Below are 15,941 nucleotides of genomic sequence, written 5' to 3' on the forward strand. Positions count from 1 at the left end.
GTTTTGCATCTATTTTTAGTCATTTTGCATCTTTTTGTGATGGTTTTGCATCTATTTTTAGTCATTTTGCATCTTTTTGTGGTGGTTTGCATCTATTTTTAGTCATTTTGCATCTTTTTGTGATGGTTTTGCATCTTTTTGTGGTGGTTTTGCATCTATTTTTAGTCATTTTGCATCTGTTTGTGTTGGTTTTGCATCTATTTTCTTCTCTATTGTTGTCGTGTTGTAAACGTATCTGCTGTGTGTATTATTACAGACACATTATAGAAATACAACAATAGAAACTATCATATAACATATAAACACATTATTATTGTTGTTATGTGTAAATATCTCGCGTAAAAACATGAAATAAACATGTAAACAAACCTCTCTGCTGCGTTTGTTTGGTTCAAACTTCTGCCAAACGGAGCAGCCAATCAGCGCCCTGGATTCCCATCAAACACATGACGTCAGGACGACACATGAGTAAAGAAGCGCGTGATCAAAACACCGGGACACCCGCAGAGGGGCGGGAACGCTCTCATCGTTCACTCCGCCCCCCCGCGGTGCCTCACGGTGACAAAACAAGCGCACCACGTGAGTTTAAACGCTTCGGCCAATCAGCGCTTCGCTCGTAAGCGGCCTTCGTCCAATCAGCAGCCCGCTGCGCTTTGTTGTTGGTGATGACATGAAAACATTGTTGTTGCAGCGGCGGAGCGGCACAGGAGCGGTTTTCCACGCGAACACGTCATTTGTTTTCTTTTATTATTAAACTTTTTAAACACTTTTACGCTTTTGTTCACGGGTGACGCGGTGATGTCGGTGAATATGGACGAACTCAGGCACCAAGTGATGATCAACCAGTTTGTGTTGACGGCCGGATGCGCCGCGGATCAGGCGGAGCAGCTGCTGCAGGCGGCCCGCTGGCAGTTCGAGGTGAGGCGGATCTTTACTCTCATCGTGTCCGTGTATGTGGGACTAATCCCCGGCTCCGTGTGAGCGTCCACACCGGTGAATCAACCACCCCAGTGCCGGTGTTTTGGAGCATTTAAGCGCCCCGCTTCTTCACGCTAACAGCTAAGCTAACGGCGGTGGTGACGTGGGGCTCGGGCCGGTTTTTTGTTTACATTCTCGGCAGGAATCCACCGCGTCACCGCCGGGCTAATGTTGTTAGCATGGATGCTAACACACGACAACATGGAGGGTCTGGTTTACGAGGCGGAGAGAAGCTCGGGTTTATGACTAATTTAAGATTATTTAGACAACTTCAGGGTAACTTTAGTGTGTTAGCATCAGATTATAATCATTTACTTATGTAAACATGAAATAACAACACTAATAGTATCAGTTTACATTGTTTTTATGACTTATTTAAGATTATTAATACAACTTTAGTGTAACTTCACTGTGTTAGCATCAGATTATAATCATTTACTTATGTAAACATGAAATAACAACACTAATAGTATCAGTTTACATTGTTTTAGGACTTATTTAAGATTATTAAGACAACTTTAATGTAACTTTACTGTGTTAGCATCAGATAATAATCATTGACTTATTTAAACCCTTAAATAACAACAATAACAGTCTTAGTTCACATTGTTTTTATGACTTATTTAAGACTATAAAGTAAACTTTAATGTAACTTTACTGTGTTAGCATCAGATAATCATCATTTACTTATGTTAACATGAAATAACAATAATAAAAGTCTTAGTTTACATTGTTTTCTGCTTTATTTCAGATTATAAAGGAAACTTTTGTTCAGGTGCTTGAATCCTTGAAATGCCTGAATGTTCATGTTTGTTTTTGAGGTTTGAAAAATGCTTAAATATAAAGTGTTTAAAAAAGCTTGAAATATTTCCTGTATTTCAAAACCGTCCCTTTGTCTCAGGAGGGAGCGACTTCTGTCCCAACATGTGAACTTTGAAAGTGTCTCAGCTTTTGTTTGATACTCTTCAGTTTTAACATCGTCGTGACAGTTCAGGATTATTGGATCAATATTTAAGCACAAATGAACTTTTCATCTCATTAAATGTGTTTTTTATGATATTAAACTAAACATTTATGTTTCTGACGTTTATGAACCAATGACTCTTTTGTTTATTTTCAGTTTTTTTATTAAAACAAAACAAGTTTGCTTGAAACTTTGGTTTAAAGTTGTGGTTTCTCACCCCCCCCCCCTCTCTCTCTCTCCCCCCTCCCCCCCCCTCTCTCTCTCCCCCCTCCCTCTCTCTCCCCCCCTCCCCCCCTCTCTCCCCCCTCCCTCTCTCTCTCCCCCCCTCCCCCCTCTCCCCCCCCCCCTCCCCTCTCCCCCCCCCCTCCCCTCTCTCCCCCCCCCTCTCTCTCAGACGGCGTTGAGCTCCTTCTTCCAGGAGGCAAACATCCCTCCTCATCATCACCAGATGGTGAGTTTGACAAACGAGTGAACGATGAACCCACTGAGCTGCTGCTCGGACGCTCCAGCAGACACAACCTCCCCCTCCTCCTCCTCTTCTTCCTCCTCTTCTTCTTCCTCCTCTTCCTCCTTCCTTTCCCTCCTCGTGTACATCAGGTTACATCAGAGCGGCTCTACCGGTTTCACCATAGAGTCAAAATAAACAGCAGAGTAAGATCAAAACAGTGTGAGGAAGTGTACTCCTCTTCCTCATTCCTTCCTCCTCCTCCTCTCACTTAAGCAGCAGAGTAAGCTCAAAACAGTGTAAGGAGGTAAACTCTTCCTCCTCTCCTCCTTCTCTTCCTCCTCCTCTCCTCTTTCTCCTCTCCTCTTCCTCCTCTCTTCTTCTTCCTCAAACAGCAGAGTAAGATCCAAACAGAGTGTGAGGAGATAAACAGATGAGTTCTAAATCTAAACCGGTCCGTTTGGTTTCCAGCAGAGTCTCAAACTCTGCTCCTCAGTCACCACACGTTTTAAACTGTTCATGTTTCTCACCGGACTCTGTTCTAACGCACTCACACCGTCACACCGTTTAAAGTTTACCTTCGTTCTTTTGTGTTTTAAACTGTGAAAAGAGAGTTTAAGGTAGTTTATAAGTAAGTTAATAAGTTGGTTTAAATGTTAGTTTATAAGTTAGTTTATTTATTTGTTAGTTAGTTTGTATCAGAGACGATCTGTTAAAAACATCCTGGTGCGTATTTTAAAGTCTGATCACGTTAATATTTATCATCATTGATGAAACATCTGAAGGCCGTCTGACATTTAGACCGTTCAGAACAGAGGCGATCTTGGATAAATGTGTATTAAATGTTTATTAAATGTTAATTAAACACGTTTGTCTCTGATTAAACTGCAGGAACTTCTGTCAAACTCAGATTTGCTGCTAAAACAAACGTTTTTAAAGCAGAATGTTTGTATTTGAACACGAGGAAGCTCCAGAACGATCTAAAATAAGAATAAATCGACCTTTTAAAGCGTAAACGTGAACGTCCTGTTGTGTCCTCAGATGTGTACTCCCAGAAACACCCCCGCCACGCCGCCCAACTTCCCGGACGCCATCACCATGTTCTCCAAGCTGCGGGCGTCAGAGTGCGGCTCCGGCTCCGGCGGCGGCGGCGCCTCCCAGACGTCCATGGCCTGCTCTTCCCCGCCGCCCCCCTCCACGCCTTCGGGCTTCAGCTCCTTCTGGGCGTCCTCGCCGCCGAGCCACCAGCCGGTCTGGCTGCCGCCGTCCTCGCCCACGGGCCACCACATGCACCACTACCACCATCACATGCAACAGACTCCCATGTGGCCGCCCGTGTCTCAACCCAGCGGCTCCCAGCAGCCCCCCGTCGTATCGGCGCTGCACGGCCAGAGATGAGAGTGAGCGGCGGGCTGCAGGGGCGCGGGGAGGGGCGCTCACATGCAGCTTTTTCAGGGGCGTAGGGAGGGGCGGCGTGCTCGTGTGCAGCTGTTTCAGGGGGGATGGGGGGGTCATGTTTGAGAGGAAAAAAGACAAAGACAGTTTTCCTTTCTGGTTTTTCTAAACTCCAAGACTCAGACGCTCACGGAGAGACGGCGCCATGAGCTCTCTCCTTTCTACAAACTCTTTCTTCTGTCGGCGACAACCAGCAGATGAACCGACAGGAAGTAGCGGATTCTAGGAGAGCGTGAACGCCGGAGCCCGAGAGAAAGGGTTCATCTACGCTCAGACTTCACTCCGCTGGGTTAAAGGCTTCTTTTTCCTGCAACTCGTTTGGATTTTCTTGAGTATTTTCATTCAGAACACGAGGATCATAAAACAACAACACACCAGATCCACTCCCTTCCTCCTTCCCTTTCACAATAAAAGCACTAAACTAAGGGCGCACTCACACTGTCCATCCGCAACGTGCCCGAGCACATTTCACAGCTAAAGTCTGGTCCATTTGACCAGTGTGAGTGCAACCGTACCGCACCCGGGCACCGCACGCTTGCCGGCTGTGGCCCGGGCCTGTACGAGCACGCGCTCGCGTACGGACACGAGCACGAGGCAGACGGCGTCCTGATGCCTCTTTATATGCGTCTGTTCTCCATGACGGACATTTAAAAAGATGCAGCCGAACATTTCACGGTGTTTGATGCGGAGGTGAAGTGTTTGCTGCAGATTTGGCCGAATGAAACGTTCAAAAACAGTCGGACAAACCTAAATCCCCGAGGAGTGATGACCTATAAGCAATACGCATTCGCACCGCGGAGGAGGGGAGGCGGTCGCCCTGAAGCGCGGGGAACGGTACGGATGGACAGTGTGAGTGCGCCCTGACTGTTGCTTGTTGTGTTTTTGTGAGGAGTCGGTGAGAGGACGGGCCGAGGATCCTTCAGGAGGAGGAGACAGGAGCGGTACGGACTGTTGAAGGGTTGAAGGGTTGCAGCGGTGCGAACACATCACCGTATCACACTTATTGTTGTTATTATTGTTGTTATTATGAGTTACATCGACACCTAACGACATGAAATCAAGTTTTCTTTGTTTGAACAGATGATTTATTATAACTGAGAGCAAATATGTGACAAGTCTTCCATTTGATTGTTTTTTTGTTTACCGCAGATGAGGAAATGTACTCGGTGGGAAAATGCGGCGTGCGGTGAAACGCGCCCATCGCTGCAGCCCTGCGGTCACGTCGTTGTTGTTGTTGTTGTTGACGGCGACAGGAGAGGAAGTGTAAAGTACGGAATAAAACGCCAAGAATTTGATTTGTTTCTGAGACTTTTTCAGGACGCCGTGACGTTTCTGTCACAGCGAGTTTGGTAAATAAAGACAAAAGGTTTCAAACAAACAAACAAACAAACGTTTTAATGTGAATATTTTGGCGGCGAGTTCGTCTGTTTGTGGGCGGGGCCTCGGTGATTTTCCACACGACCTTTCAGACGCTGTACCTCGGTCATAGACGGGATCAATGCGGTCACACTGCAGCCGATACGCACATCACTGAAGTACGCACACATTCATTACACGTGCACCTTCAAAGTAAAAGTCCAAGTTCTGAAGTATTACTGCAAAATGGACACAAACACCTCTCTGTACTTTTACTGCAGTAAGATGAGAATACTTTTAATACTGAGTGTGTTCACACGTCGGCCGCAGACTTCAAAGGGAACTCTGACTTTCTTTAATGACAGGAAGTGTGAGTGCCCTTCAAAGTAAAGCTCTTCCCTCGTCCTTCCTGCTCTCAGCGTCTGTTTCTGTGAACAGGAAGAACGTGATGCAGCCGCTGCACGACCTCCTGCCACACAACGCCGACGCCCCGAGAGCCCGTTACCGTGGAGCTAAGGAGGCTTAGAAGGGACAAAACTAATATATAATCACAAAAATAAATAGTAAATGTTAAATAAATGAATAATTAACAAATCACTTATCTAATTAATGCTTAATAAATAAATAATTAAATGTTTGAATAAACAAATTATATAATTAAATCCTTGATAAATATCTAATAAAATGTTTAATAAAAAAATAAATAATATAATTAAATAGTTAATTAATGAAATGCTTAAACAAATAATTAATTAAAGGCTTTAATAAACAAATAAATTATCTAATTAAATGCCTAATAAATGATCTAATTAAATGCTAAATAACCAAATAAATGGTATAGTTTAATGTTTAATAATTAAAGGATTAAATAACCAAATCAACACAGAGTTAAAGTTCCTTGTAGTAACTTTAATAATAATTATTATTATTATAATAAGATTTAAAGTGTGTGTGATCACATTAAACAAAGAGACGTCACAGCACTGAACACAGGTGATCACAGGTGATTTACGGGACGTGTGCAAAATAAAATAAAATAAAAAAGTTACAATCATGAGGAACAAAGCAATAAAACAAAACAAAAGTAGATTAAAGCAGGTTACCTTCTCTAATCACATATTAGAGACAGTACAGCGTGGTGTGGCGTGGCGTGGAGTGGCGCCCCCTACAGGTCGAGCGGCTCGTCCGCGTTGCTCTCGGCTTCAGCTGAAGCCGCGGGGACGGAGCTCTGAGACGCGCAGCCCAGAGCCGACACGGGCCAGTCCCGCCCCGAGCTGCTGGAGGCTGCACACAGGACGAGAGGACGGGGTCAGGTGAGTGTGTGTGTGTGTGTGTGTGTGAGTGTGTGCGTGTGTGAATGTGTGTGTGTGTGTGTGTGTGTGTGTGTGTGTGTGTGTGTGTGTGTGTGTGTGTGTGTGTGTGTGTGTGTGTGTGTGTGTGTGTGTGTGTGTGTGTGTGTGTGTGTGTGTGTGTGTGTGTGTCTCTCTCACCTGAGCGGCTGCACTGGGCGCTCTTGGCACTGTGGGGGTGATGAACCGGAGCGCCGTGTCCCACCTCCGGAGAAGCCGCAGGTCTGAGGGAGCACTTGGCCTTTTCTTTGGTTTTACACACACCTGCAGCCACAACAACCAGCTGATACACACAGACACACACTGATCTCTGTCCAAACAACAACAATAACAATAATAATAACAATAATACAGAAGCACCTTCAGAACAGATCCTTATTTAAAGAGAACAGATTTACCGTCTTTGGTGGAGATCGTAGGAAGTCGAGTTTCTGTAGTTCTGATGGGTGGTGCGTTCAGGCGACCTTTGTAAATATGCCCGTCCAGTCCAACGATGTCCACCTCCTCCGACTAATCACACACACACACGCACACACTTTTTTTTTGTTGTTGTGACGACGATCCGGAGACTCTAGATGGAGCTGTTCTGCTCATTCTACAGATTCAACCTTTAAAGTCAGAGTTCAGGTTTCAACGGTCTTCATCTAAACTGCAGAATTTTACCGCTGCAGAAACTCTTTCAATGCCATAATGATTTATTTTGAACTTTTTAACCTGTGAAAGGATTCTGTGCCGCGCCCCTAAAGTCTCCTCCACTCAGAAAAGTGTGACACAGTCTTCACTGAGGTAGTTTCACATCCTTTCAAACGTGTCTGGTGTTTTGTTTATCTGTGATACACAAACAGGACTAAGTCGTGTGTCACACCTGCGTCACGGCGTCCACCTCCGTCTGGGCGTGGTGCTTCATGTACTGCAGGCCGGTGCGGCGCTGGCTGGCCGAGGTGACCGTGTGACTCCCGCCGCAGCTCCGCGACACGGCCAGGTGACCGTAGTCCGTCATCTCGGAGATGCGCTCGCTGCTGGGTCGCACAGAAACAGAGCGTGAGAGGTTTACTGTCCTGCAGGTCACACAAGAAGGTTTAAGACACGACCTCTGCTGTTTGAGGCTGGAGGGACGGGGTCCTGTGACAGGACACACGGTCACAGGACAGATCAGAGTCCACGCCCTCAGAGACCTGGAGTTACATCCATGTAACCGCCACACAGAGATCATGTGATCAGGACTCAGAGATCATGTGATCAGGACACAGTCTGTATCAGAGCTCCTGTGGTTTTCAGCCGTATTCAGACATGAATATTACATTAGTATATATTAATATTACATTCAACACCAGCAGGACTTATTTTTATCTTCTTGTGTCATTGAATTATTTATTCGCGTTAATGTCTGTGTCATTCTACGGCTTCACTGAGACAAACTACTACTGTCCTCCCTTCCTGTCCTGTCCCCTCTCCTCCTCCCCTGTCCTCCGTTCCTGTCCCCTCTCCTCCCCCTGTCCTCCCTTCTTCTCCTCCCCTGTCCTTCCTGTCCTGTCCGCTCTCCTCCCCCCTGTCGTCCCTTCCTGTCCTCTCCTCCTCCTCTATTCTCCGTTACTGTCCTGTCCTCTCCTCCTAACGTCCTCCCTTCCTGTCTCCTCTCCTCTTCCCCTGTCCTCCCTTCCTGTCCCCTCTCCTCCCCTGTCCTCCCTTCCTATCCCCTCTCCTCCCTTCCTCCCCTGTCCTCCCTTCCTGTCCCCTCTCCTCCCCCTGTCCTCCCTTCCTGTCCCCTCTCCTCCCCCCTGTCCTCCCTTCCTGTCCTCCTCCCCTGTCCTCCCTTCCTGTCCTCCTCCCCTGTCCTCCCTTCCTCTCCTCCTCCCCTGTCCTCCCTTCCTTTCCTCTCCTCTCCTCCTCCCCTGTCCTCCCTTCCTATCCCCTCTCCTCCCTTCCTTCCCCATCCTCCCTTCCTGTCCCCTCTCCTCCCTTCCTGTCCTCCCTTCCTGTCCCCTCTCCTCCTCCCTTCCTGTCCTGTCCCTGACTCACTGGACTGCCGGCTGGTTCCTGACCACGTTGTCTCCGGCCGTGTCCCCGTGTTTCAGTCTCCTCTGAGCGCTCTCTATCTGCCTGCACATCACCGCGTGGCTCTTCTGGAGCTCCTCCCTCATCCTGCCGGAGTTCGCCGCCTCAAAGTTGAGACGGTTGGTCCCTGGTTTCAGACTGAGACGGCGAGAGCGTCTTACAACACTGAGACACTGACAGACGCTCTGAATGTTGGAGGGGTCAGACTATGAACAGGGTTTTTAGATGGAAGGACACAGACATGATGTTTATGGTCCCGTGTGTTTGAGTGTGGAGCCCCCTGCTGGAGGACGGAGGACACAGGCTGCAGGCCTCACCTCCTGTAGTGCTGCCTGAACTGCTCCAGAGCGTACACGGTGAACGGCCTGATGGACTTGTGCGAGGGGAATCCTGGAGTGGACGCCAGCTTCACCAGGGGCCTTTGAGACGAAGCAGAGAAGTGATGAGTCGAGGTCTAAATCATTTTATTTTAATAACGTAAACACGAACCAATGATATATGATTATAGTTGACGTGGACTCACTGTCCCGGCGTGTGCATGACCACCGGTCGGTCACAGGAGAGGCAGTGAAATCTGTCCACCAGCTGTCTGCACACAAACACACACTTCTTTAAAGCAGTACTTCCCTCCAAAGTCCCGCCCTCTTGCCCTGACCTCTGACGCTCCATCCTCCCCCGACACGTGCCCTGAGGTTCCAGTGCCACAGGAAGTCCGAAGTTTCAGACCTCCAACAAGGCAAAGCACACTGAAACCTCCTACTAGAGATGCTCTGATCCATTTTTTTCTCCTACTACTTTTTCTACTGTTGACTGAATGAACCGTATACCTCAGGCTCCGCGTGCTCTTTAGCCTGGTGCTTACTTAAGTTTGTGGTGTTTTCCTGAGACGACTGAGCTCAGAACCGTTTCCCCTTCACAGGCTTCGGCGTGAACGGCTGAGTCGACACTTACTTCCTGATGCCGGCGGCATCCTCGTGCTCCGGAGCGCCCTGAGCCTGCAGCTTCTCGTGGATGTTCTTCCAGCGATCCTCCAGCTGCCTCTTCACAGAGTCCAGCTCCATCCTGTTCAGCTGCAGAGAGGTCAGAGGTCAGACAGCATCAGAGCGCCGCACATCGAAACCCTCGCGTGTCACGTCTCAGATGTCTACCTTGCACTCCATCTCGGTGGAGAGCTTGTCGATGACTTTGTGCCAGTCCTGCTCCTGACCCGTCACCTTGTTCAGAAGCTCGTGGAACATGGCGTTGAGCTGCTCCGTCGCCGAGTCGAACTGCAGACGGCTCACCAGGGCAGATTTATCTACTTTCTTCAGGCGCGAGAGAGACAACGAGCGGTTCAGGAGGAGCCGGACGTGAGGACGCAGGCCGACCCTTCAGTGAGATACTCACCATTTCACTCTCAACCAGCAGCTTGTCGGCCTTCTTCTCCCCCAGCTCCTCCGTCGTCTTGTAAAGCTCCTGCACAAACACAAGCGACCTTCAACTGAGGAGCAGAAAAACAGATAAACTTGCTCTTCACACGTCGTACTGCTCTTCTTCAGGACTCAAACACAGTGGTACATACAGGATGTGTTTGTTTGAACGGGTCAAAAGCCAAGAAGAAGAGAACCTCTGACACTCTGTCACCAGTGCATGTTTCAATAATTCAATGTTAGTTGTGCATATTTATGGAGTCTTCCAGATTTACTCGGAAGTCGGGATTTCTGAGCTCTGAGTCAGAACTTTCATCTGGAACGACCACCGAGGTCGATCCACACGACCCTGAGTTGACATTTAAACAGTAAAGACGCTCCTGTAATTATCCTTTCATTAACACTTTTCACTGTTTGTTGTCACGATAAGTCCGTCGTGTGCATAGTATTGTTAGACGTGTATATATGGAAATGCTGTCAAAGTGTAATTTACATTTTTTCATGTGTATATGTGAACAACAAAGCAGGGCGTGCTAACAACGGCTAACCGTAGCCTGGTGTTTTCTTTTTTTATGTTTGTTCAGTGACCTGTTTATGCGGAGAATAACGCGAATAACCTTTGTAGATGTAGCCATCAACTGAAACGCTGATAACTCAGGTGTGACGTCGTTCCCAGCGCCGACCATAAAGTGTCAATATTACTGTTACAACAAAAACACCTTTTAAAGTGATAAAAGAGTGTGATGATCAACAGGTATTATTACATCATCAACGGTAATCCTGAGTCAAAGTGGAACAAGATTTAGTTCAGAAAATCCAAACTAAATATGAGCAACATGCCGACAGTGGTTTGTGTGTTCACCTCTATGTGGCTCTGTTTCTGTCTGTTGTCCTCGTTTAGACATCTGGAGGTTTCATGGAGCTTTTCACACTCGGCCTGAAGCTGAAGGATCGCCTTCTGCACATCGTTCACCAGCTCCACGCTCTACACACACACACACACACACACACACATATTTACACACAGCTGCACAATAAATCACAATTTGATATAAGTCACAATATATACCGGTGCAACATCCAGAAAGGAGGGAGGTGCACAATCCCAGCACGATCATTTTCATACGTTTTTCAATGAAAATGATCGTTGCCTCCAACATCGTGAATCTTACGGAGACTGAAACATCAAAATAATCACAATAGATATTTGGCTCATGTCGTGCAGTGCAGTGGCTTCAAACACACACCCGACTGTGCTCTCTTGGAACGTCTGCACTTGTAGAAACCTGTATTTGTAGAGTTCGTGAGTTTCAGTCCGCGGGGAAGTGTGCTCAGTCAAAGGACGTGTTTCAGACCACCGTGACCCACATGAGGCCTCAGTGACTCTTTAAGTGTGATTCCTGCTTAAAATCCTCCCAGGGTCTTTTTCTGCACTTTAATCATCATTTTTTTTTGTGTAACAACTATTAACAGAGTAATCCAGGAGAGATGCTAACAGCCGGACGTGGCTAACCGTGATTAGCTCGTGGCAGTACGGTGAAGGCATTCAATTCATTTTGCCGCCTGTTAAAGAGTTCACGTCATACAGGAAATTAAACCCAGCACAACTTCCCAGTGGTGAAAGTGATCAGGTCTGGACTCTAACAGAGTCTATAGCATCTGTCTACAGTCCAGAGCTCCTGAGTTCCTCACACCTGGACCCGACTGTCCTGTTCTACAGACTGCTCTTGCCTCTCCGTCCTTCAGTGTCCCTGCTCTGCCTCCGGTCTGCTGCTGCAGGAGACTGTTGACTGTGTCCTGCAGCTGCTCGTAGTGCTGGAACAGCAGGCTGAGCTTCCTGCCGGCGTTCACCGTTCTGCTGGTGAAAGCTGATCTGTCTTTACTCTGAGCGGGGCCCTGGCTATCACGGCTCTCATCCTGCCCGGCCTCGCACAGCTCCGAGGTCAACGACTGCATCATGTCCTCCAACATGCCTCGCAGGTCGTCCAGCTGAGGTCAGAGGGCACAGAGGTGAGATTAGAGTGAAGCAGGGCGGCCTCTGAGTAAAGACTGAGACACGCTGATGTGACGGCTGCAGAGCCCTGATCGGTCTGTTAGAGCAGTTTTACCAAAGTGATGCAGCAGCAGAAGTTCAGACCTGCATTAAAGAAACTCTCAGTTCACTGATCCTTTAGTTCATTAAATAGACAATTCAATTATAATGGCTGCAGTGCTGAAAAGAAATCTAGGATTGTTCTTACTCTCCTCTATCAAAGATGAGTAAAAGGCTGCTCTGGCATTACGGAGGGCCTCCCTTTAAGTTTTTAGACTTTCATGACAAACTAAGTGAGATTCCTCCAATTCAGTGGGACGTCATTTACTTTCTAACTAGTTTTAATTCACAGGTTTGTGATTATTGATTATACCACGGAGTTCACTTTCTCTGTTTCATCATCTTCTTTTCTAAAGAGCAACAGAGTCGAGTGTTGTTCGTACTGAGCCTGCAACACCGTCGATTTCAGAGACGTTGGTGCAGGAGTCTTGAATATTAGGATGAGGTATTAAAGTAAATGCAGATGGAATCGCTTCCTTAAATGTAGTTACAGCACCATCAGATCAACATCTAGTGTAGAAACCTTTCCCTAGAGGTGAGTCGTCCTGTAATAGTTATTAAATAATGGTCTGATAAAATAGGATTCTGTGGAAAGACTATTAAGTGTTTCATTTCCACACCATAAGACAAAACAGGGTGGAGGGTGTGATTGAAACAGTGAGTAGGTTCATGTCACTCTGACTCAAACCAATCCAATCTAACAGAGAGATAAACTCAGTACTGATGCTGTTATTATCAACGTCCACGTGAATATTTAAACCTCCGACTGCACAGTGATTCCTTTATCACGGACAGATCTGTAGGATTTAAGCTAAAGCGCCACTTTGAATCTAGTGTTGAACAGAGATGACGGCTGAAACTGACTGTACAGCTCCGGAGAGCAGAGTAAATATATTATTATTATGTTGATTCAAACTGCTTTAAGTTCATATGTTCTGAACTCTGTCACCAACAAACAGCACAAATGCTCCTTCTTTCCTCTCTGTCGTAACAAGTCTGCAGCCGTTTTCATTCATTTACGTAAATCCATATGTTCTTAAATGAAACTACTGTGGTTTAAGATGTCAGATCTAAAACCTGCAGGTGTTAAACTGCTGCTGTTGCTCTTCCTGTCAGACCTGATGTTCTGCAGCAGCCACGTTAATGACTCTCCCCCTCACTGTCCCTCAGCAGCACCTCCTCCTGTCTGACCTGATCCTGGAGCTGCTGGTCTGCCCTCCTGTCCAACGTTAAAGCCTGTTTAGCCTTCAGCTGCTTCATGTCCTCCTCCAGCTTCTGCACAGACTTCCTGGACACCAACACAACGTCTGAACATCATCCAAACACTCACAGAGAGAGAGCTCGAAAATCATTATAATAGAACGCATGGAGGATGGTGGACGTGTGTTCAGTTGACTCTCACACTCACACGACAGAAGAAGAAACCACTAAAATTCTGTTTCATAATCTGACTGATTCACTGCACTGATGATTCACAACGTTTCTTATTAGCTGGAAGTAAATAAGGGCGCACTCCCACTGTTCCTCCGTACCGCGCCCAAACAGGTTTCACAGGTAAAGTCTAGTTGGTTTGACCAGTGTGAGTGCAACCGTACCGCGTCTAGCTGTGGCACGCCGTCCAGGGCCCGTTTGGGGAGTTTGGGGAGCGTGCGCACGTGTACGAGCACGAGGCCTACAGCGGTTCTGAGGTCATTTCCTGTGCGCCTGTTGGGACGTAGAAAAAAGAAGGAGGGACCATGCGCGGACATTTCAAACAATGGCGGTGAAAGGTTCACGTTGGTGTGATGCGGAGGTGGAGTGTTTACTGCAGATTTGGTCGATGAAAAGATTCAAAAACAGTCGACAAGACGCACAAAAACTCCGAGGTCTACGGAAAGATCTGGAAACAAAGCCACGCATCGCCATGACGTCATCAATGTGTGTGACGTGTTACGGCGTGATGACGTATAGGCAGCAAGAAGCATTCTCCGAGGCCCAGGTAGTGTGAGTACAAACGGGCCTGGAGGGGGGGACAAGGACCCTAAAGCACGGGGCACGGGGCGGAGGCACAGTGGGAGGGCGCACTAAACCTGCATGTCGCGTGTAAATATCTACTGAATATAAAACTCTGAGGAACTTCTGTCAGGTCTGTGAACAGCTGCGGTGTTCTTCTACTCTGCTGCTCTTCCCTGCCTGTCTGTGAGTCTGAGGAACCCTAAGCAGAGTTGTGTCTCTGTCCCTGCGTCTCCTGTCTTTACCTGATGTAGGACATTTGCTGTCTGAGCTCCTGAGCGGCTCTGCCGTCTGACTCGAGGCTCCCTGACGCTGCCTCTGAGGACGTTTCTGTGTTCTCTTGGCTCGACATGTTCATAAACATGTCCTCCAGGTTGTCCAGCTTTGGACACACACACATTTCATCAGACAGGACGTGACAGTGAGGAGTCGGAGCTCATGTTCAGGTTAAAGTCTCATTCCGTAAAATCATCCCAGGGTCTTTTTCAGCACTTTACATTCATCAAATAAAACATGGAGACAGTTTTATTCTGTAACAACTATTAACGGAGAAATCCAGGAGAGTCGCTAACAGCCGGACGTGGCTAACAGTGATTAGCTCGGGGCAGTGCGGTGAAGGCATTCAAAGGTCTTTTTTAACCACTAATGCTGCTGAAAATAACAGCAAACCTCTGCAGCAGCGTGAGAAGAGTCCCTACACACACAACAAAGCAGCAACAGCGTAGTTAGTGAAGCCAGAGTTTATTAAAGAGTGGTTTAAAGACTTACCTACTGGCCCCTGTACCAGCTCCTCTCATAGTAAAGTCCATTACAGTGGAAGGAGCCCATTGCTGCTTTGTCTCAGACTCAAACTGTCTCAGTGGATTATTTGATGATTAAAGTGCTGAAAACGACCGTGGGGTGATTGTACGCAGGAATGACACTCTAAGAACGCGGCGTGAACCCTGTGGGTGGTTCAAAGAAAGTGTTTTGTTTCTTCTCACCCACCTTTTCCCGGTCTCTCATCAGCCCGTCTATGAGCGCTCTCTGCTGGTTCAGCTGATCCAGCAGGTTATTGGGCGCTGAACCTGAATGAACAACGCGACATCGTTAGTGCAGCTCAGACACGTCTAGAGACAGGGACTTTAAAATGCTGTGTTCATGTTCGATCTCTAAGAGTCTCCCCGGTGATGGAAAGTTACCTTTGTTGGTGACGAGCTCTTTCAGTTGCCTCAGCTGCGACTGGTCCACCTTTCCGTCCTCCAGCGCCACGACACGAGCCTCCATCCTGCCGAACCTCTCCTTCAGTTTGCCGATGTTCCTCAGGGCCTCCATTGTCTCAGAGTAGCGCGCTGAGCCGCTGGCCTCTCGAGTCAGAGGCGTACCGGCGACTGTCTGGTCTGTTTTAGGATGCTGAGGTGCTCCGGTCACAGCTGGAGGAGCGTCTGTGGCCGTGCGGGTGTCCGTCGACATCTGTCCAGGAATGGAAGGAGAACCAGGGGCCGCCGGTCTGACGGTGTCCTCCCCAGGGGGAAGGGAGGAGGAGGGTGTGCTGGTGTGAGGAGGTGCAGTGTTTACGGCAGTGAAGGTGCTGAGGAAAGGTGTGTATGTGGCTCGATCAACGACCCCAGAATTTACAAGCTCCTGCAAAACAACAGAGACGTCCACAGGTCTGAGTGTGTTTCATCGTTCTGTTGGAGTTTAAAACAGTTCAAATCTGAACGTGTGAACTGTAGCGACGCAACAATCCGTCCGTTCAGCGATTAGTTCCCGACTTTTAAATTCATCACAAACGATCGAAATTCTCAGATTTCAGCTTCTTGAATCGGATTAGGCATCAGGGTAAAATGTGTCCGCTCGGAAGGTT

At 47.6% G+C, this 15,941-nt stretch overlaps 1 protein-coding gene across 1 annotated transcript; it reads left to right on the top strand.

Moving 5' to 3' along the window:
* The first annotated feature begins 697 nt into the window (after nt 1–697).
* Nucleotides 698–5,137, top strand: ubald2 (UBA-like domain containing 2). Its single transcript, XM_083930616.1, has 4 exons — nt 698–918; nt 2,337–2,393; nt 3,429–3,787; nt 4,992–5,137. Exons 1-3 carry the CDS (start codon nt 799–801, stop codon nt 3,783–3,785), a joined length of 534 nt encoding a protein of 177 aa, XP_083786742.1. The 5' UTR covers nt 698–798; the 3' UTR covers nt 3,786–3,787; nt 4,992–5,137.
* Nucleotides 5,138–15,941: the final 10,804 nt, after the last annotated feature.

The sequence above is a fragment of the Echiichthys vipera genome (genome assembly GCF_963691815.1).
Source record: "Echiichthys vipera genome assembly, chromosome: 17".
In the NCBI taxonomy this organism is placed as follows: Eukaryota; Metazoa; Chordata; class Actinopteri; order Perciformes; family Trachinidae; genus Echiichthys; species Echiichthys vipera.